Genomic DNA, 23,112 nt, shown 5'->3' with positions numbered 1-23,112 from the left:
CACATTTTTAACACAAAACTGCTACTTTAGCCTCAAATTTTAAATTTTCACAAGGGCAGCCAGGAAAAATGGACCCCAAAATGTGTTGTGCAATTTCTCCTGACCACGCTGATACCCCATATGTGGTGCAAAGCCACTGTTTGGGCGCACGGCATGGCTCGGAAGGTAAGGAGCGCCATTTGACTTTTGGAATGGAAATTTGACTGGAATGGATAGCGGACGCCATGTTGCATTTGGAGAGCCCCTGAGGTGCCTAAACAGAGGAAACCCACAACAAGTGACCGAATTTTACAATCTACTCCTCTGTATAAATTAATCTAGTGGTGGGAAAATAAGTAGGTAAATGGTCACTAAACCCATAGATGAATTCCCACAGAGGTGTCATTTCCATAATGGGGTCACTTCAGGGGGGATTATGCTGTTCTGGCACTTTTCAGAGTACCAGAGCTAAAGAATCCCCCTGAAGTGACCCCATTTTGGAAATGACACCCCTCTGGGAATTCATCTATGGGTTTAGTGACCATTTTAACTCGATGGATGATTTCCAGAAACAAGCACGCAATGGAAGGTTTAGATTCTGGAGAACCCCCCCTGGAAATTAAGTGAGCTCTACTCGAATGTGTCATTCACTAAATGAACCAAATGTTTGAATGACAAATTGGGATACATTTTTACAGTTTAAAAACGTGGTTCTGTGTGGTAGATTTTAAAGCAGTCAGTGACGCATAAGGCTGGCAATGATGGGCATTGTGGGCAATAGTAGCGGGTATCACGCCTCATTCCTCTCTTAGTACATACACGACATCTTTTCTGGGGGTTCCTTCTTGTTTCCGTTGCTGGAATAAGTGCAATAAAATGTCGCTCAGTGAGTCTTTTCACATCCTCAGATTCTAATGGATGAGCGGGGCTAACACTTTGAAAGACAAGATTTTCAATTACCTTTTCTTGATAATCAAGAAAAGGATCTGAATTTCCTGCTTTTTTGTGCAACACAAAAGAATTGTATGTGGCCACCTGAAACAAATAAATAACCAACTTTTTATACCAGGTATAGGACTTTCTTGATACCTGGTATGGCTGTAGAACCTGGTCTGCAAGGTCCACACCCCCCATGTGTTTGTTGTAGTCAATGACTGACACAGGTTTTTGCTTCGGAGTGGTGGATCCTAGTTCTACAGTGGCCCTTGTGGCATCTGTGTGGATCGAGCTGAGGACAAAAATATCCCTCTTATCCCTATATTTCAGGGCAAGCAGCTCTCCGTTGCGTACTGCCCCTTTTGGAACTTTTGGTTGACCAATGGTTGTGGAAACCCCTGACGGTTTTTACGGATGGTCCCACAAGCCCCGATGTTGTGTTCAACCAGACTTTTAAATAGGGGTATGCTGGTGTAATAATTGTCCACATATAGATTGTAGCCTTTTTGAAAAAATGGACTTATCAGCTCCCAAACAATTTTTGCAGATGTCCCCAGATAAGTAGGGCATCCTGGTGGGTTTAGTTGGCTATCTTTCCCCTCATATATGCGGAAAGCGGATGTGTATCTGGTTGAACTTTCGCACATTTTATAGATCTTTATTCCAAACCTTGCCCTTTTAGATGGGATAAATTGCTTGAGGTGCAGTCTTCCTTTGAATTTTACAAGGGACTCATCTATAGAAATATTTTGTGTTGGGGTGTAGAGGCTTAAGAATTTTTCTGACAAATTTTCAATGATGGGTCTAATTTTATATAACCTGTCATGTTCTGGGGCATTTCTGGGCAGGCATTGACTATTGTCGTTAAAATGCCAAAACCGCATGAGCATTTCATAACGGGTCCTAGGCAGAATGACTGAAAACATAGGGGTGGCTTGAACAGGGTGGTTGGACCAGTAGGATCGAATGCTCGGTTTTTTAACAAGCCCCATGGCAAATGTAAGTCCTAAAAAATTTTTTATTTTCGGGACATTAGTTGGTGTCCATAAATTTGCCCTAGCATAGTAAGATTGGGGATTCTGGCTTATGAATTGGGATGCATATAAATTTGTTTGCACGACAATATGCTCTAGCAAGCTGTCTGTAAAAAACAAATTAAAAAAATGAATTGGTCCAAAATCTTCCACCTCCACATTTATACCAGGAGTGGCGTTGAAATCAGGGCTGAATGGAGCAGCCGAAGCCTCCCATCTGGGAAATGCTAGATCATGTGGCAAAGCCCCTTGTACACTGGCGTGCGCCAATTCACTAGTAGCAGGGACAGCGCTTGTACTGGGCAGTGTTCCCTGATTTGGAGACGTTTCTCCAGTAGCGCTATTTGCCCCTATTGTTGTACTGGTCCTTGGGCTTGAGGATGGACCAGAATCACTGCTCATTTCTGAGCTCTGTGTCGCCGCTACTAAAGCCCTCAAAATCCACATCTCCATCTGAGATTGCACTGTCATCAGTGTCAGAACACAGCAGGGCATACACCTCCTCTGCGGTATAAGTCTGACGGGCCATTTTATTTTTAGATTTTTTGACTGGACTGAACGGACGGGACTGACCTGACAGGACTGACTGACCTGACAGGACTGACTGACCTGACAGGACTGACTGACCTGACAGGACTGACTGACCTGACAGGACTGACTGACCTGACAGGACTGACTGACCTGACAGGACTGACTGACCTGACAGGACTGACTGACCTGACAGGACTGACTGACCTGACAGGACTGACTGACCTGACAGGACTGACTGACCTGACAGGACAGGACTGACTGACCTGACCTGACAGGACTACCTGACCTGACAGGACTGACTGACCTGACCTGACAGGACTGACTGACCTGACCTGACAGGACTGACTGACCTGACCTGACCTGACAGGACTGACTGACCTGACCTGACAGGACTGACTGACCTGACCTGACAGGACTGACTGACCTGACCTGACAGGACTGACTGACCTGACAGGACTGACTGACCTGACCTGACAGGACTGACTGACCTGACCTGACAGGACTGACTGACCTGACCTGACAGGACTGACTGACCTGACCTGACAGGACTGACTGACCTGACCTGACAGGACTGACTGACCTGACCTGACAGGACTGACTGACCTGACCTGACAGGACTGACTGACCTGACCTGACAGGACTGACTGACCTGACCTGACAGGACTGACTGACCTGACCTGACAGGACTGACTGACCTGACCTGACAGGACTGACTGACCTGACCTGACAGGACTGACTGACCTGACCTGACAGGACTGACTGACCTGACCTGACAGGACTGACTGACCTGACAGGACTGACTGACCTGACTGATCTGACAGGACTGACTGACCTGACTGATCTGACAGGACTGACTGACTGATCTGACAGGACTGACTGACTGATCTGACAGGACTGACTGACTGATCTGACAGGACTGACTGACTGATCTGACAGGACTGACTGACTGATCTGACAGGACTGACTGACTGATCTGACAGGACTGACTGACTGATCTGACAGGACTGACTGACTGATCTGACAGGACTGACTGACTGATCTGACAGGACTGACTGACTGATCTGACTGGACTGATCTGACTGGACTGACTGACTGGACTGATCTGACAGGACTGACTGACTGGACTGATCTGACTGGACTGATCTGACTGGACTGATCTGACTGGACTGATCTGACTGGACTGACTGACTGGACTGACTGACTGGACTGATCTGACTGGACTGACTGACTGGACTGATCTGACTGGACTGATCTGACTGGACTGATCTGACTGGACTGATCTGACAGGACTGACTGACTGGACTGATCTGACAGGACTGACTGACTGGACTGATCTGACAGGACTGACTGACTGGACTGATCTGACAGGACTGACTGACTGGACTGATCTGACAGGACTGACTGACTGATAGATCTGACAGGACTGACTGACTGATAGATCTGACAGGACTGACTGACTGATAGATCTGACAGGACTGACTGACTGATAGATCTGACAGGACTGACTGACTGATAGATCTGACAGGACTGACTGACTGATAGATCTGACTGATCTGACAGACTCACTAACCCTAACTCTTACTTTCTTTTTTATTTTATTTTTTTTACTTTCACAGTGGCAAGGCTGACACAGCTCTTGTCACACTGTTTCTCCTCTGCTCTCTCACTGAGATCGGAGGAGAAACAGTGTATTTATCAGGCAGATCGCCCGGGAAAGTTTGTTGCTAAAACAAACTTCCCTGGTGATCTCTCTGATTGGCTGGTGTGACGCTGACATCATCGAGACCTGAGCCAATCAGGTCTCAATGATGTCAGAGGTCACAGCCCCGGGATCCCCGCCGCTCCTGAGGTATGTGGGGGGTCCCGATCGCCGACCACCAGCTGTTACTATCTTTTAAATGCCACGATCGCTATGGATCGCGGCATCTAGAAGATAGGAACAGGTTAACATCATGGGGACCTGATCCATTCAGGTCCCCATGATGCCACATGTCAGAGCTATCGCTCTGAACCGGTACCGCAGCGCTAGCAGGACCCTGGGGGTCCTGAGCGCTGCGGGACCACCCACCGTTTTTAAACGTCGGCGCTGCACAGAGCCCGGGCAGCGCCGACGTTTATGTACAGTGGGCGGTCCTGAACCGGTTAAAGCATGCAGAAAGTGTGTTTAAAAAAAAAAATAATAAAAAATTAAATCACCTCCCTTTCGGCCCATTCAAAATAAAATAATAAAAAAAAATTCCCACATACACATATTTGGTATCGCCGCTTTCAGAATCGCCCGATTTATCAATATAAAAAAAGAATCCGATCGGTAAAATGCATAACGAGAAAAAAATTCTAAACGCCAGAATTACATTTTTTTTGGTCGTCGCAACATTACAATAAAATGCAATAACGGGCGATCAAAACATCAGATTTGTCCCAAAATGGTATCAATAAAAACTTGAGCTCGGTTCGCAAAAAATAAGCCTTCGCCCGGCCCCAGATCACGAAAAATGGAGACGCTACGGGTCTTGGAAAATGCCGCCATTTTTTTTTTTTACAGCAAACTTTGGAATTTTTTTTCACCACCTAAAAAAAAAATAACCTATACATGCTTGGAGTCTACAAAATCGTAATGACCTGGAAAATAATAATGGCGGGTCAGTTTTAGCGTTCAGTGAACGTGGTAAAAACAAAAAACCAACTGCATTTTTTTTTTTTGCAATTTCACCGCACTTGGAATTTTTTTCTCGTTTTCCAGTACACGATATGGTAAAACCAATGATGGCGTTTAAAAGTACCACTCGTCCTGCAAAAAATAAGCCCTCACACGACCAAAAAGTAAAAAGGCCATGGCTCTGGGAAGAAGGGGAGCAAAAAAGGGGTTAAGAACTGGGTTATGTGAACTTTTGATCAGGGTCATTTTGATGTATTTGGTTGTCCTTAAGATTTAAAAAGAGAAAACACCGTAGTTTGACATTAAATGGCTTCACCCAACCAATAACCATGAGTAAAGGAAAACGTTTTTTTTTTATCATTCATATTCTCTGAAACAAGGCCAAGAAAGGAAAAATTCTGCCAGGGTATGTAAACTTTTGAGTAAAACTGTATATGTCCAAAGATGGGGACAGTGACGCCAGTGCTGATTGGGCGCAGGGCTCACGTGACTGGACATAACCTCAGATGAGCCCCTGGAACGCGAGTACAGACACCGCTGGAACGGCATCGGAAGTGAGTATAGGTGTTTTTATTTTAACGGAGGGCAAACATTCAGAGTGCGTAGGGGTTTTCCTAGTAGTGGTCAACCCCTTTAAGGGTGTGTGCACATGTTAAGTATTTGCTACAGACATTTTTACATTAAAAATGTCTCCTTACAGTAATAATGTTGCATTAAAAATGCACGTGTTTACGTATGTGTTTTTTCTTTAATGTGCATTTCCCCAGTCATTAGAATGTGTGATAGATGCTGCAAAAACACTGAAAGAATTGACATTTTGCAGATTTGAAACCGCTTCCAATCTGCAGGGAGAAAATAAGTAACGTATGCAAAATACTAAAGGGATCTCATCCACCTTGCTGGCACTAGGAAATCCTTCCGTTTTTGTGACATAAATGTGTGGCAAAAACGTAGCAAATGCGTAACTTGTGCACATACTCTAATTGACTTGGGGTTATTATGGGATGTATAAGTATTCCCTTAATTTATTTGAGCAGTTAAAAGGAGTTAGGTTAATTTTAATTCCATTTAAAATGTGGTAGTTTTCTGATTTTTATGTCCCTTTCATAAGTCATAATTTTTTCCCCCATCAATATAGTTTTGTTTTTACAGCACTCATTGTTTGGTAAAAATGACCTGATGACTTCATTGTGCAGGTGTCATTCCATTTCAAGTGATCCAAATCTGAATATTTTTCTTACCTGATATCTTAGGACATTTATTTTCTTTGGTGTTTTTGAAGTGCTACTTTAGTGAATTAAAAAAAAAAAGTTTAGAATTTTTATTCTCATTAGTTAATGTCTCATAGATTTCTAAAGTTTTGAGAAAAACTGAGTTTTGGGCTTGTACATTTGTTATTATATATCGGGCTAGAATTAAGACTAAGGGATGGGAGAGCAACCATTTTGTTCATAGTTGTACAGGCTTTAATTTCATTTGTCACGAGATTGTTTGTTGATATTTTGTTTTCGAGGGGTCAAATTCAAAATTTTGATGGGCGATTTCAAAAACAATGTTATACATTTTTCTAAAAATGCTTGCGTTGTGTTCTTGGTTACATTTGTTCAGGGATCCAAGTTGGGCTCTCCTTGGCATCATATTTTGAAGCATGATTTTCTAAATGCAGTCTCATCCTAATCATATGTTTAATGCTAAATTAAAAGAATCATTATTTGTAACACCTTTTTAAATATACATGTAGCCATTTTTTTATTAAATCACTAGACCTTTCCTTTTTCAAGTTTTTAAAAAGAAAAGTACAGTAGTTAAATCATCAAGCTATAAAGTAAAACAATATGAACTAGTCCCTTCTACTGGGTGAAATGTAATTTTGCCCACAATCTCTTGCTAACATTGTCAGAGTGGGTACAGCCTGATATTGGGTTAATATCTGATTTTTTTTATTTACTTTTAAGATGTCTGTTTTTTTGGATACAAAGGTTGTGATGGACCAGAAGGTGCAAAGGTGCAAAAATAGTTACTTGTACTTCTTCATTAGCGTAATCTTTGGAGAGTCCATTAGCCCCCAGTCATATTCACAGGTTACATAACCAGTTATGTCGTCCATCGCCAATCTTGTGCCATCTTCAACCACTTCATGGACTTCACTGTCGTTGCTGAATGAAAAAATCCTTGTTTTTATTTCTGTTTCAGTACATGGAATGAAGTGTGGTATTGCTGAGTCCCTTAATGGGTTCTGCTTCCAGAAACCGAAATTTTAACAAACTCTCCTCTTCATAGTCCTGGTTTGTACAGTACATGAACTGGGTGTTAGAAATCTTTTTCTCACTCCAGTTGAAAAGCTTGGGTTTTAAGATTTGGTGGGAATACGGCCTATGGAGGCTAGCTCGAGCTCCAAGGCGTTTCATGGTGCCTCCTAAACCTTAAGTGCCATTCAGCTTCCACTACAAAATCTTTCTTGTGATGGCATACATTTATAAAGTTTTTCCTATTTTTATACTGTGCAGAAGAGCCATCTGAGAAGTATTAGACCTTCCTATAACTTGGTAGGATGTCCATATTTATCACTGAAATTTATTTTTTTTTTGGAACAAATGAACAGCAGTTGAATCATGAAGTAAGCACTTAGATATCAGAACTACACTTTTGTATTTTATTTCTGACTGTAAGCAGAGCCGGCTTATTGCTGTTCAGCTAAGCAGACAACAGACCGGATGCTGCTCTCATCGCACGCGGAGCTCGGGAAGTTATTGCACAAGGGAGTCACTCCAGGGACCAGCCCCTGAAACAAGCGTCACTGATGACGCTGAGCAGATTTGAATTCGAGATTTTCAAATTGACACTGTTCATAAAGTTGTATATATAGTGTATTGTGTATTTTTGTGTGTGTATATATAGTATGTATATGTGTATATACAGTTATATGAAAAAGTTTGGGCACCCCTATTAATCTTAAGCTTAATGTTTTATAAAAATTGGTGTTTTTGCAACAGCTATTTCAGTTTGATATATGTAATAACTGTTGGACACAGTAATGTTTCTGCCTTGAAATGAGGTTTATTGTACTAACAGAAAATGTGCAATCTGCATTCAAACAAAATTTGACAGGTGCATAAGTATAAGCACCCTTATCATTTTCTTGTTTTAAATACTCCTACCTACTTTTTACTGACTTACTAAAGCACTTTTTTTGGTTTTGTAACCTCATTGAGCTTTGAACTTCATAGCCAGGTGTATGCAATCATGAGAAAAGCTACTTAAAGTGGCCACTTGCAAGTTGTTCTCCTGTTTGAATCTCCTCTGAAGAGTGGCATCATGGGCTCCTCAAAACAACTGTCAAATGATCTGAAAACAAAGATTATTCAACATAGTTGTTCAGGGGAAGGATACAAAAAGCTGTCTCAGAGATTTAACCTGTCAGTTTCCACTGTGAGGAACATAGTAAGGAAATGGAAGAACACAGGGACAGTTCTTATTAAGGCCAGAAGTGGCAGGCCAAGAAAAACATCAGAAAGGCAGAGAAGAAGAATGGTGAGATCAGTCAAGGACAATCCTCAGACCACCTCCAGAGAGCTGCAGCATCAGCTTGCTGCAGATGGTGTCACTGTGCATCGGTCAACTATACAACACACTTTGCACAAGGAGAAGCTGTGTGGGAGAGTGATGCGAAAGAAGCCGTTTCTGCAAGCACGCCACAGAGTCGGCTGAGGTATGCAAAAGCACATTTGGAGAAGCCAATTTCTTTTTGGAAGAAGGTCCTGTGGACTGATGAAACCAAGATTGAGTTGTTTGGTCATACAAAAAGGCGTTATGCATGGCGGCAAAAAAGCACAGCATTCCAAGAAAAACACTTGCTACCCACAGTAAAATTTGGTGGAGGTTCCATCATGCTTTGGGACTGTGTGGCCAATGCCGGCAGCGGGAATCTTGTTAAAGTTGGGGGACGCATGGATTCCACTCAGCATCAGCAGATTCTTGACAATAATGTTCAAGAATCAGTGACAAAGTTGAAGTTACGCAGGGGTTGGATCTTTCCGCAAGACAATGATCCAAAACACCGCTCCAAATCTACTCAGGCATTCATGCAGAGGAACAATTACAATGTTCTGGAATTGCCATCCCAGTCCCCAGACCTGAATATCATTGAACATCTATGGGATCACTTGAAGAGGGCTGTCCATGCTAGGCGACCATCAAACTTAACTGAACCGGAATTGTTTTGTAAAGAGGAATGGTCAAAAATACCTTCATCCAGGATCCAGGAACTCATTAAAAGCTACAGGAAGCGACTAGAGGCTGTTATTTTTGCAAAAGGAGGATCTACTAAATATTAATGTCACTTTTCTGGTGAGGTGCCCATACTTATGCACCTGTCAAATTTTGTTTTGAATGCAGATTGCACATTTTCTGTTAGTACAATAAACCTCATTTCAAGGCAGAAACATTACTGTGTCCAACAGTTATTGCATAAATCAAACTGAAATAGCTGTTGCAAAAACACCAATTTTTATAAAACATTAAGCTTAAGATTAATAGGGGTGCCCAAACTTTTTCATATAACTGTATATATGTATGTGTGTATATGTATTATATATATATATATATATATATATATATATATATATATATATATATATATATATATAATATAGTACAGACCAAAAGTTTGGACACACCTTCTCATTTAAAGATTTTTCTGTATTTTCATGACTTTGAAAATTGTACATTCACACTGAAGGCATCAAAACTATGAATTAACACATGTGGAATTATATACTTAGCAAAAAAGTGTGAAACAACTGAAAATATGTCTTATATTCTATGTTCTTCAAAGTAGCCACCTTTTTCACTTCACAGGTGTGCCCTGTCAGGATTACTAAGTGGGATTTCTTGCCTTATAAATGGGTTTGGGACCATCAGTTGTGTTGTGCAGAAGTCTGGTGGATACACAGCTGATAGTCCTACTGGAAAGACTGTTAGAATTTGTATTATGGCAAGAAAAAAGCAGCTAAGTAAAGAAAAAAGAGTGGCCATCATTAATTTAAGAAATGAAGGTCAGTCAGACTGAAAAATTGGGTAAACTTTGAAAGTGTCCCCAAGTGCAGTTGCAAAAACTATCAAGCGCTAAAGAAACTGGCTCACATGAGGACCGCCCCAGGAAAGGAAGACCAAGAGTCACCTCTGCTTCTGAGGATAAGTTTATCCGAGTCACCAGCCTCAGAAATCGCAGGTTAACAGCAGCTCATATTAGAGACCAGGTCAATGCCACACAGAGTTCTAGCAGCAGACACATCTGTACAACAACTGTTAAGAGGAGACTCTGTGCAGCAGCCCTTCATGGTAAAATAGCTGCTAGGAAACCACTGCTAAGGACAGGCAACAAGCAGAAGAGACTTGTTTGGGCTAAAGAACACAAGGTATGGACATTAGGCTAGTGGAAATCTGTGCTTTGGTCTGATGAGTCCAAATTTGAGATCTTTGCTTCCAACCACCGTGTCTTTGTGCGACGCAGCAAAGGTGAACGGATGGACTCTACATGCCTGGTTCCCACCGTGAAGCATGGAGGAGGAGGTGTGATAGTGTGGGGTGCTTTGCTGGTGACACTGTTGGGGATTTATTCAAAATTAAGGCATACTGAACCAGCATGGCTACCATAGCATCTTGCAGCGGCATGCTATTCCATCCGGTTTGCGTATAGTTGGACCATCATTTACTTTTCAACAGGACAATGACCCCAAACACACTTCCAGGCTGTGTAAGGGCTATTTGACCAAGACGGAGAGTGATGGGGTGCTACGCCAGATGACCTGGCCTCCACAGTCACCAGACCTGAACCCAATCGAGATGGTTTGGGATGAGCTGGACCGCAGAGTGAAGGCAAAAGGGCCAACAAGTGCTGAGCATCTCTGGGAACTCCTTCAAGATTGTTGGAAGATCATTTCCGGTGACTACCTCTTGACATTCTTCAAGAGAATGCCAAGAGTGTGCAAAGCAGTCATCAAAGCAAAAGGTGGCTACTTTGAAGAACCTAGAATATAAGACATATTTTCAGTTTCACACTTTTTTGTTAAGTATATAATTCCACATGTGTTAATTCATAGTTTTGATGCCTTCAGTGTGAATGTACAATTTTCATAGTCATGAAAATACAGAAAAATCTTTAAATGAGAAGGTGTGTCCAAACTTTTGGTCTGTACTGTATGTGTGTGTGTGTGTATATCTATATATGTGTGTGTATATGTATATATATATATATAATAATGTGTATGTATATATATATATATATATTAGTATGCATATTGTATGTATGATCCCTTTGAGATCCCAGCGTGAATTTTGGTACAGATGTGGCTAGAAGCATTGGAGGCACATGTGAATTTTTTGAAAATTTTAAATTATATAGTTTATTTTGGAAATGCTCTTCAAAACTGCGTTTGAGTCCCCAATGGTAAAATATTAACAAAGATATTCTTGTGACATATCGCATGAAAGCCTGTTCTGTGTGCAATGGTGTTTTTTTGTTTCTTTATCTTGTTTCTGCCTTGAGTTATGAGGAGAAACTTAAAGGCATGCAACACAGAAATTCACATTTTTTCAAAACTTTGATAATTAAAGAATAAAAATGTGTGTGTATATGTGTGTATGTATTGGAATATCAAAAAATGTTTCAGTTCTTCAATACAAAAAGTGAAACACATATATAAATTCATTACAAACAGGGTGATCTATTTCAAGTGTTTATTTCTGTTAATGTTGATGATTATGGTTTACAGCCAATGAAAACACAAAACTCATTGTCTCAGTAAATTAGAATAATTAACAAAAAACACCTGCAAAGGCTTTCTAAACATTTAAAAAGGTCCCTTAGTCTGTTTCAGTAGGCTTCACAATCATGGGGAAGACTGCTGCCTTGACAGATGTCCAGAAGGCAGCCATTAACACATTCAACAGGGACAGTAAACCTCAAAAGGTCATTGCTAAAGAAGCTGGCTGTTCAGAGTGCTGTATCCAAGCATATTAATGGAAGGTTTAGTGGAAGGAAAAAGTGTCTTAGAAAAAGGTGCACAACCGGGATAACCGCAGCCTTGAAAGGATTAAGAAAAGGCCATTCAAAAATTTGGGGAGATTCTCAAGGAGTGGACTGCTGCTGGAGTCATTGCTTCTAGAGCCACCACACACAGACGTATCCAGGACATGGGCTACAAGTGTCGCATTCCTTGTGTCAAGCCACTCATGATCAATAGACAATGCTAGAAGCGTCTTACCTGGGCCAAGGAGAAAAAGACCTGGACTGAAAGTAAATTTTGCAATTCATTTGGAAATCAAGGTTCCAGAGTCTGGAGGAATAGTGGAGAGGCCACAATCCAAGCTGCTTGAGGTCCAGTGTGAAGTTTCCACAATCAGTGATGGTTTGGGGAGCCATGTCATCTGCTGGTTGTAGGTCCACTGTGTTTTATCAAGACCAAAGTCAGCGCAGCTGTCTACCAGGAAATTTTACAGCACTTCATGCTTCCCTCTGCCGACAAGCTTTTTGGAGATGGAAATTTCATTCTCCAGCAGGACTTGGCACCTGTCCACACTGCCAAAAGTACCAATACCTGGTTTAAAAACAACAGTATCACTGCGCTTCATTGGCCAGCAAATTCGCCTGACCTTAATCCTATAGAGAATCTGTGGGGTATTGTCAAGAGGGAGATGAGAGACACCAGACCCAACAATGCAGACGAGCTGAAGGCTGCTATCAAAGCAACCTGGGCTCCCATAACACCTCAGCAGTGCCACAGGCTGATCACCTCCATGCCACGCCGCATTGATGCAGTAATTGATGCAAAAGGAGCCCCGATCAAGTATTGAGTGCATTTACTGAACATACATTTCAGTAGGCCAACATTTCGGATTTTAAAAGCATTTTTCAAGCTGTTGTTATAAAGCATTCTAATTTACTGAGATAATGACTTTTGTGTTTTCATTGGCCGTAAGCCATAATCATCAACATTAACAGAAATAAACACTTGAAATAGATCACTCTGTTTGTAATGACTCTATATAATATATGAGTTTCACTTTTTGTATTGAAGAACTGAAATAAATTAACTTTTTGATGATATTCTAATTTAGTGAGAAGCATGTGTATGTATGTGTATGTAAAAATGTATGAATATAAATTTCTTTAAATTTTGCATTCTCTAACACACTATTACCAGAGAACAAAATCTAAAAAGAATTGAAAATATAGAGGAAAAATTCATTGGTTCACATGACATGGAATGACCCCGGTCTGTACGACCGCAGTGATAGTTTACTGCCTTTCAAAATAATGAAAAATTGAAATGTCACCACAATTTCAGGCCCATAATGTTTCTGACGGAGTGGTGTATGGGCCTTTTTTTTTTTTTTTTTTTTTTTTAATTTGCATTTGGTACAAACTTTTGATCGCTCTTAGCTCCATTCTTTTTTTTGGGGGGTGGGGGTGGGGGGGGATTTTCCATGTTTAATGCTCCTTTGATCTGCAGTGCATGCATTATTTGAATTGCCTTTTCTGATGTTTTATTTTTGTTTTCAGAGAGAAGATAAATTTTGCAGCCACACGACCATCTTCAATATTAATTGAACAGATTGCAGTGTGCGTTAATAAAGCAGAGCCGGTCTTGCTTGTTGGTGAAACCGGCACAGGCAAAACCTCCACCGTCCAGTATCTTGCTCATGTTGCAGGTAAATTGTTACATTTGTGCTGTGTTCATAGTCCGGGCACTATCTGATAAGTGTCTGTTTTTGCAGTTGCAAAAAAGAGAAGGAACTGTTAAAAAATGATGCCTTTAATGAGCCGCCCGTTTTAGTATAAATTGAAATAACAATTCTGACCCATATAAACAGATGAGAATAGCTCTTGCTTTGAGTTTACATTCTTGCAGTACATGATTTATTCATACAAATGGCAGCATTTCTGTTTCTGTAACTAAATATTTTTTTTTTTTAACTTGATAAAATTTTTGTATCGTCTATACATTTGGAGTCTGGCATTGGTCTGGTGAGTTGTCGTCTGGATCATGTTTTCAGACTGATTTTAGTTGAGTGTTGGTGTAAATTGCGTAGGTCTGAAGGGTACTTTCACTGTGGGAAATCTGTCACATGTAAGTCCTCAAAATCTGCTCCATTGTAGCTAATAATACTTGGCAATAATAGTTGCAGTAAAGCTACATCCTGTCCCAAAAACTTATGAAGCACAACCTGCTATACACAGTTGCCATTCGTAAGAATTCATGAGCACAGATGAGTTTCTCAATTACCAACCACACAAGAAAGGTATAAAGGAATAACACAGTACTCATTATTAATCATATATTAATTTTATTTAATTTAAACATCACAAAACAGACAACAAGAAGGATTAAAAATTCTTTAAAAACATGATTAAAATGCAGCTCAGGAGGAGGGGGACAGGAAGGGGGATGCTCGAAATAAATAACACAAAATGAATTTCCTCTATAAATCACCTGTATAATTATACATCAACCCAATTAGATTCCCAGTGGCTATTCACAATGATTAGATATACATAATTATCTCTAACAGCAGCAGCATTAGATAAATAATTTGTATAGAGTAAACACCAAAACTTAAAAATCAATATAAAGTAAAGTGCCCGTGCAAAAAAATTCTCTATATATATAAAAATTCAGGTGTATTGTGCTGCTGCCAGCAAGGGGAACCCTTAAATATTTTGAGCTGTCAGAATAAGGATCATAATTATATCACCCAAAGGGTAGTCACAGCTCTACTTCAACATCCCAGGGAAATAGAGTACTAAAGATGTAATACAAATCTAATTAGAGACATACCCCAGTCCCCTCACATCACTCCAATGCTGTTTCACTCCTCGCTTCATCACTCCCTATATATATGTGTGTGTGTGTGTGTGTGTGTGTATATATACATATAAAAATTCAGGGAGTTACGAAGCGAGGAGTGAAACAGCGTTGGAGTGATGTGAGGGGACTGGGTTATGTCTCTAATTAGATTTGTATTACATCTTTAGTACTCTATTTCCCTGGGATGTTGAAGTAGAGCTGTGACTACCCTTTGGGTGATATAATTATGATCCTTATTCTGACAGCTCAAAATATTTAAGGGTTCCCCTTGCTGGCAGCAGCACAATACACCTGAATTTTTATATATATAGAGAATTTTTTTGCACTGGCACTTTACTTTATATTGATTTTTAAGTTTTGGTGTTTACTCTATACAAATTATTTATCTAATGCTGCTGCTGTTAGAGATAATTATGTATATCTAATCATTGTGAATAGCCACTGGGAATCTAATTGGGTTGATATATAATTATACAGGTGATTTATAGAGGAAATTCATTTTGTGTTATTTATTTCGAGCATCCCCCTTCCTGTCCCCTTCCTCCTGAGCTGCATTTTAATCATGTTTTTAAAGAATTTTTAATCCTTCTTGTTGTCTGTTTTGTGGTGTTTAAATTAAATAAAATTAATATATGATTAATAATGAGTACTGTGTTATTCCTTTATACATTTCTTGTGTGGTTGGTATTCTGAGTTTGAGGTATTTTGGATTCATTTATTAAAATTTGTGGTACTTCCTTCTCGTTATAGGATTTGTTCTGAGTTTCTCAATTAGACCATTATATAATGGACTGTATAGCACAAAAAAGCTTTTGCATTTTTCTTGGGAATGTTGGCTTAAGACCCAGTTACTTGATAAATTGAGGGTATTATGTATATTAATTGGTTAATGGCCATTGTGGTTCAGCATCTTATGTAATTCATCTATTACTTATGTACAGGTCAGCGCCTTCGCATCGTCAATATGAACCAGCAGAGTGATACAGCTGATCTCTTAGGCGGGTAAGTGCATTGCATAGTGTGATCCGAGCGTCAAAATTTCCTAAATATTAAAGGGAATCTGTCAGTAGCATCGACCCTCCCAAGCTGCCGACATGAACATGCTGGTCGTAGAAAGTTGAATAAAGTGATACCTTGATATCTGCGATCCGATATCTTATTCTAAAGAAATCCACATTTTTCTAAATATGTAAATGAGCTGTTAAGGTCTATGTGCCTGACACAGATCTCCCTGATAATCTGCCTCCAGGGAAGGGGGCATTACCAGTGTGGGACATGTAGATCAGGAGAGCAGACTGTCAGTCATTACATGTCTCACACTAGGAATGAACACTCTGGAGGTAGATTCTCAGGGAAATTTGTGTCCGGCCCATATATTTTAATGACTAGTTTGGGTTGATCCTACTGACAGATAAAATAACTTCCAAATCGTATTTTCTTAGAACTTTGCATTGTTATTTCTCTTGAAAATGTATGAATAAATTAAATAACCGAGAATTGTATTCCCTTGAAAATGAGATGTGTCCCCAGCTAATTTGTTAGAGTAAGGGCTAATTCACATGTCCCATGTGCTTAAAGCAGACCTTTCGACATATCTGCTGGATCACATTTTCATCCAATTTTGGTCTGATCTGTGTATCCATTTTTACCATCCATGTGCAATTTGGTTTTCTTGCATGCAAAAAAATAAATAAATATGTATGTATGTACATATATACACACACACACACACACACACACACACACACACACACACACACACTCTAGTGGTATTCTCATTGCAACCAGTCATGAAAAATGAACTGTACTAAGATTCAACTCTGATGCCGTCCATATGCTGTCTGCATTTTCTCAGGTTCATTCTCTTGAGTAGGCAATTTAACCTTTTGATTTGCAAAAAGTGGATATTTGAATAATCCCGTAGACTAAATGTCCATGTTCGATCTCTTAAAAAAAAATAAAAAAAAATGGACAGAACACTTACAACCATAAACAGACCTATTAATGAGGCCTCTGGGTAAATTCACACTCAACCAGATTTGTTGCTGAGTTTTCTACGACTGTCTCATGTGTTTATATAGGACTTGCTGAAATCCATGCCCATGTTGCAAAAATATTCTTCAGACAAACAAAAATTTTAGTAACAAATCTGGCTGTAAATATCTTGTATCTGCTGAACTACTACCTGGTAATCTACTTATAGTTTGTCTGTTTTCTGGAATGATGAATCCTTGATCACTTTTGTTCTTATTTTAAAGTTACTGTCCACTTTTTGGACACTAATTAGCTTGTGTTGGTCTCCTTTAATAGTCCACAAGCTTAGTGACAGTAGTAATCTAATTTTCTCTTCCAAACAAGGGTATCCAGTAGTAAAGCATGTGCGTTAAAATAATTTATTTTTTACCTTTCAAAATGGCTGATACTCTGTGGACAGTGACCATTCTCTATTTTGTCTTTTTTTTATATATATAATAAATCTGCTCATTTTAGGTACAAGCCTGTGGACCACAAACTAATATGGTTACCTTTGCGTGAAGGCTTTGAGGGGCTTTTTGCACAAACTTTTTCAAGGAAACAAAACACAGCATTTTTGGGCCACATTAACACATGTTATAAAAAGAAGAGGTGGCAGGATCTTCTTAAATTAATGCAACATGTTCTGAAAAACGCCATGGCGAAGGTTCAGGCTGCAGACACGGGTGAGTTAGCACATAACTGGACAACGTGTCATTTTAGTTCTTGATTTCAAGATTCCATGTGACAATCTTTCCCTGCTCATTACATATATTTCATTCTTCTTACCTGCTTTCTTCATCTTCCCATTAGATTTCTTGTTAAAAGAAAAATGGGAAGCCTTTTCTCTGCGTCTTAATCAAGCCCAGCAGCAAATGAGAATGACTGAGAACGCTGTACTTTTTGCATTTGTAGAGGTATGTTTTGTAGAAAATAAAATTTTATTTTCCAACAAATTGGTACTATGATGAAGCAAATGCTGAAAATAGAGTTGCCTTCATTGCTGGACGTCTATATCCTTTTTGAATATGGTGCTTTTTAAAAGATAACCAATATAAAATTTTTACTTTTTTCTTATCCACGGCAAAATATATATTTTTTTTAAATCAGGTAATTTTTATTAAGCATTTTCAGAAACAAAAAAAAGGGCAATAACAAAATACAAACATAACTATCAAACTTCTAGCCTTTCCTATCCAATTCTTCCCTCCCTGCTCTCAGATTTAAGAAAGTCTTTCAGTGCACTGATCTATGTTTCATCAAGGGATTGTCCAAGTGTCCTTTACTTGCTGTATTTGAGATACTCTTTCCGATCCTTTTATTGTTTTTAACCTCTCCCCCCCCCCCCCCCCCCTTCTATAAGAATTGCATCATAGTAAAAGGTGGAGAAAACTTATACACACCTTCCCTCTTTACACAAAAATTACATACCGTACTTTCCAAGTTCTTTACAAAAATCATACACACCCTTAGCTGTCCCATTCAATTGATCATTAAAAGATGAGATTTCTGCTATATTTAACTTATTATACCCGCAACTTAACTCTCCTGATTAGTTTAGACCCTTTCATTTCCTCGGGGATTATTATCGAAAGCACTTTTTCATATAAAAATAGTGGGCTCTCAGGTTGATTAATTAGCGCTCCCATTAGTAATCTTGACCACGTTAACGTTAGAGGGGCTAAGCCCGGGGAAACTTGCCATGGGGCCCATCATTTTTCAAATTTTAAGTGGGGTTCCTCTCTTTTGAAACACATCTCTCAAGGCGGAGCATGCAGTTAATTTTGGGGATGTATTCTTGTATATTAGGAGGGTCAGTATCCTTTCAATCAAGAGCAATTCGTTTTCTGGCTTGGTAAATCAGACGTAGAATAGATATTTGGTGAACCTCCTCAGTTGGTAAGCAACATGACGTAGCATGCAAATAGTAGGGTCTGATGGAATTTCACACTCAAGTCATTGGATATGAGCTCTAGAACAGTCTTCCAGAATTATTTGAGTTTAGGACAACTCCACATTACATGACCTAGATCGGCATTGGGAGTTTCACATCTATAACTTTGTAAGTCTGCTTTATAACCTATGGTGTTTAGCCTCAATGGCAATGTTATACGCTCTATGGACCAAGTAATGTTGTGAAAGTCGTTGCACTTCACTCATTGATCCCTTAGGGACTGATTATAAGATATCCTTACTTATTGGGCGTACATCCCGCTCCCATTTGATTTTAAGTGTAGATCTCCCTTTTTTTAAGGACTCGCTCCAGCAAACATTTATAGCGGAGTGAGATGATGCCCTTTGTCGAGCCTACTCTGACTACACTGTCTAAGAACACAGCCCCCATGCTTTGAATAAGTGGAGTTTGCCTATTTTGCAATGTAAAAGCGTGTCTCAATTGCAGATATTGTTAAAATCTCTTACTCGAAATGCCAAGCTCTACCTGAAATTCCCTAAATGTCTTAAACTGGCTGTCTTGGATTAATTGCGGAATCCGGTAGAGCCCCTTGTTTTGCCAGTGACTAAAGCCTTCTAATTTGTCAAATTCCTTGAAATTGGAATTATTCCATATGGGTAAGAAATGAGAGTATCCCACTATTTCCAATGTGTCTTTAGCCTTAGACCATGCTTTATGTATCCCTCTAATGGTTACACATGAGGGATTGCAATTCCAAAAACTACCTCCCTCCCACATTTCCACCAGGTTCCCAATCCACAAAACATGATTTATTGGTCTAGCAGAGGAGGAAGGACCTTCCGGGCTACCCCAGCCTATTAGATGCTGTATTTGTGAGGAGAGGAAATATATCAGGGGATCCGGGATAGCCAGACCTCCACTCTCTTTAGGTCTTTAGGCAGATTTTAATGGGTTCTCCAAAATAAAAAATGTGGACTTCACCTACTTAATTTTTGTCACTTGGTCCCGGATTTGTAGAGTCTCATGACATTCTAAGGCCTCATTAACACATGCATTTTTCACATACGAGTGCAATCAATTTTTTTCACGTATAGCACTCGTATCTATGACAGCCTATGGGGCTGTTCACGTGTCACCGAGATTTTGCACAGACCACTTGGTCCAAGGAAGAAATCTGACAGGCCTGATATTAATCCGAGCGTCAGATCAAAATCGAGAAAAAGTCTATGGGTCCTTGATAAAAATCTGACAGCACTCAGATGCCATCCAAACATGTCCAAAATGCCATCCAATCATGTGTCAGAAAATTTGTTTACATCAGGTTTTTGTACTGTTGTGTTTTTTTACTTTTTTGGCAATTATTTTTGTTTCATATCAGAATCTTTATTAACAAAAAAACAACAACTTTGCACTAACCGCTTGGTCTGCAAAAAAAACAACCGACATGTGAACAGCCCCATAGACTGTTCTATCTGTGAAAAAAAAAAGTATAACACTCGTACGTAAAAAACGGACTACTGAATGAGCCTTTATGAGGAAAGTCTATACAACCTGCAAAATATGAGGGCTAGTGTTTTTGCCAGCCAAGTTATAATTTTGTATTTTATATAATTTGTATAAAATAACCTTTTATTGCTCCACTTTCTTATGGCATTCTTCATGCAATACAAATGACATGTTAAGTTTATTGCTACGTCAGTGAAAAAATAAACTATTTAAAGGAAAAAAATGCAGTTTCCTTAAAGCCTCAAAGCTGTGTTTTGTTTTTGTTTTTTTTAAATGATATTTTACTGTTTTATCGTAGGGTACCTTAGCTCAGGCTGTGAAGAAAGGAGAGTGGATTTTGTTGGATGAAATTAACTTAGCAGCTGCTGAAACACTGGAGTGCCTGTGTGGTTTACTTGAGGGCTCATCGGGTTCTCTTGTTCTGCTCGACAGGGGCGATACAGGTATATTGTTTTCTAACATAATTGGACTTATTGATCAGCAGCATGTTTTTTACCTTCAAAAACAACTTGTGTGGCCAACTTTTCCTACGACGCCCCATCCTTACAACCTCATGTACATATCAATTCAAACGCTGATTTCTCAGTAACGTAGGAACAGACTGGCCATATAAATGTATTACTGGACTTGTCTCTGAAAGAGCTACGTGCACATATAAGTAGTGGGGTGTGAAATCCTGCTGACCGATTCCCTTTAAGCCTGTCACAACCAGAGTGTTCAGTTTTAAATGACCAGCAAACATTGCAACATTTGTACGTTAATGGTGGTTTAAAGCGAAAAAATAAATTATTTACCTGGGGCTGTAATGGTAATCTGGCTTTTTAAAGGGAAGTTCAACTGCAGAGAGAAAAGGAAGTCATATTCTCCCTGCATTCGCAGACTCCCAGTCATCTGGGTGGCACCAGGGCAGTGAACAGTCAGCACTCACTACACAGCGTGCGCTGTAATCACTCCCCACTGGGTCTCGACGGACCTCTTATTCCCTCTCACCGTCCGGAGCAGGATATCAAGTCAAGAAGCGTTGGTTCTGATTATAGTGGGCTTACTGTTCATTGCCCACATGACTGGAAGTGAGCAAGTTCCTTGTTTTGATACACAGTATGAAGGTTCGATTGGAGTCTTTATTTTTTTCACCCAAACTGGGGCATCCATTGATGTCCAAGTCATAGGAGAAAATGGCCCCCTCTTGTGACAGAAATCACTAGCAGCATGTTTTTAAACAATGTTTTACTTGAAAGATAGTTATTTTCAATCCCGTTCTGTAATATCTGTACACTCTTTTGCTTCCTCCTCTCCCCAGTAGATGTGGTATTATCAGACCATGTTTCTGCTCAAAAAAACATAGATAGAAACACAGTACACAAATATCCTGCAATAAATAAACCGCAATAGTGCATGAAAATAATAAAGGGTACTTAGTTAACATAATTCTGATCAAAATAATACGAAAGCCATCCCGCCTCGTCACAACGACCCTCATGGGACAGTCCTAACTCTAATATTTAAAACCTTACCGTCTGTCAAGTGGCATCATACATGTGGATAAGGGCTGAGAGACTGAACCACTAGTGGAAGCAGAGACATGGGAAGCAAGATGAATAAACTTTCCAGCTCAGGAAAAGGGCGGCCACATCCTTATATGCACTTGTGCACACTAGACTGAAAAAAACCTGAAGAACTGAAATGGAATGTGAATAGGTGTGTGTAGCACCCTGAGGATTCGGCTGCTACAGGGGTATTGCACCTCAACCCAGAGGTGTGATATTCCACTCCCGGGTAAGGATGGAGTGTGGAACTGAGCTAGTAGGCTGCATGCACTACACACATCCCATTTCCGGGGAACAGACCGATGGTACTCCCACTAGAGAAATGTGCAGGTACGACAGTGTCTGTTCCTGGCTGGAGTGGGAGGGGGGTGGAACATCCCAGTAGTGTAGGGGCAGATAGGGGGAGCAGCCTGGGTAAAGCTAGGAGCTCATTGGGTGCTGGTCACCTGAGCTCACACATAGAGGGAGTATATAAGGTGGGAACCATCTTAGATCAGGGTCAGTCAGTCAGCCACAGTCAGTCAGTCAGACAGTCTGTCAGAGAGCCTGAGAAGCAGAGCAGAGGAGAAGGAAGAGAGGGACCCAGAGGCGCAGGAAGAGGGGACCCCAAGAGCCCATAAGAGAGCTAATAGGGTGAAGGGTCGGCAACAGGGTACCGGATCCCAAGCTGGTGGAGGCCACAGCACTAATCCTCAGCCAGAGACCGGAGGTCGTGGGCAGGATCTGCCACGACCACCCACTAAATCCACCCGGAAGGCAGACCAAGAATAGGGTCAGGGAACCCAGAGACAAGGGTTTACCAACAAGAGGCCCGAGGGAGCCGGACTTAGGTGGATCCCTGGTGGGAACGGCCAGAAGAAGGGAGAGTCAGAAAGGAGCTCAGGACCACACTCCGGAGTTGCCTGGGAGTTGACCGAGTCCAGGACCTGGTGGACGCAGCACGGCTCGGGTGGTCACTGCTGTACACAGTGACCCGAGCAACACCAGTAAGTAAAACCCTGGAACTGCATTTTATGCCTCTGAGTCTCTTTGCTGCACCTTCACAACCACCATCCTCCACGGCTGACCCCCTGAGGCTATACCCCTCCCGTTGGGGGTTATACTACCCAAAGCTGCACACACA

General features: G+C 40.5%; 1 protein-coding gene across 1 annotated transcript in view; it reads left to right on the top strand.

Annotated features, from left to right (window-relative positions):
* Positions 1-23,112, top strand: part of MDN1 (midasin AAA ATPase 1) — a 253,888-nt gene that overhangs the window by 58,264 nt on the left and 172,512 nt on the right. Inside the window, exons 14-18 of the mRNA XM_073675707.1 lie at positions 13,703-13,851; positions 15,950-16,010; positions 17,499-17,707; positions 17,835-17,938; positions 20,741-20,885. Of these exons, the coding sequence (XP_073531808.1) occupies positions 13,703-13,851; positions 15,950-16,010; positions 17,499-17,707; positions 17,835-17,938; positions 20,741-20,885 (668 nt within the window). The remainder of the gene's footprint in view (positions 1-13,702; positions 13,852-15,949; positions 16,011-17,498; positions 17,708-17,834; positions 17,939-20,740; positions 20,886-23,112) is intronic.

The sequence above is a fragment of the Phyllobates terribilis genome, unplaced genomic scaffold, assembly GCF_046119375.1.
Source record: "Phyllobates terribilis strain yellow unplaced genomic scaffold, ASM4611937v1 Scaffold_3__8_contigs__length_932513732, whole genome shotgun sequence".
NCBI lineage: Eukaryota > Metazoa > Chordata > Amphibia > Anura > Dendrobatidae > Phyllobates > Phyllobates terribilis.
This window is presented reverse-complemented; position numbering and strand designations above follow the sequence as displayed.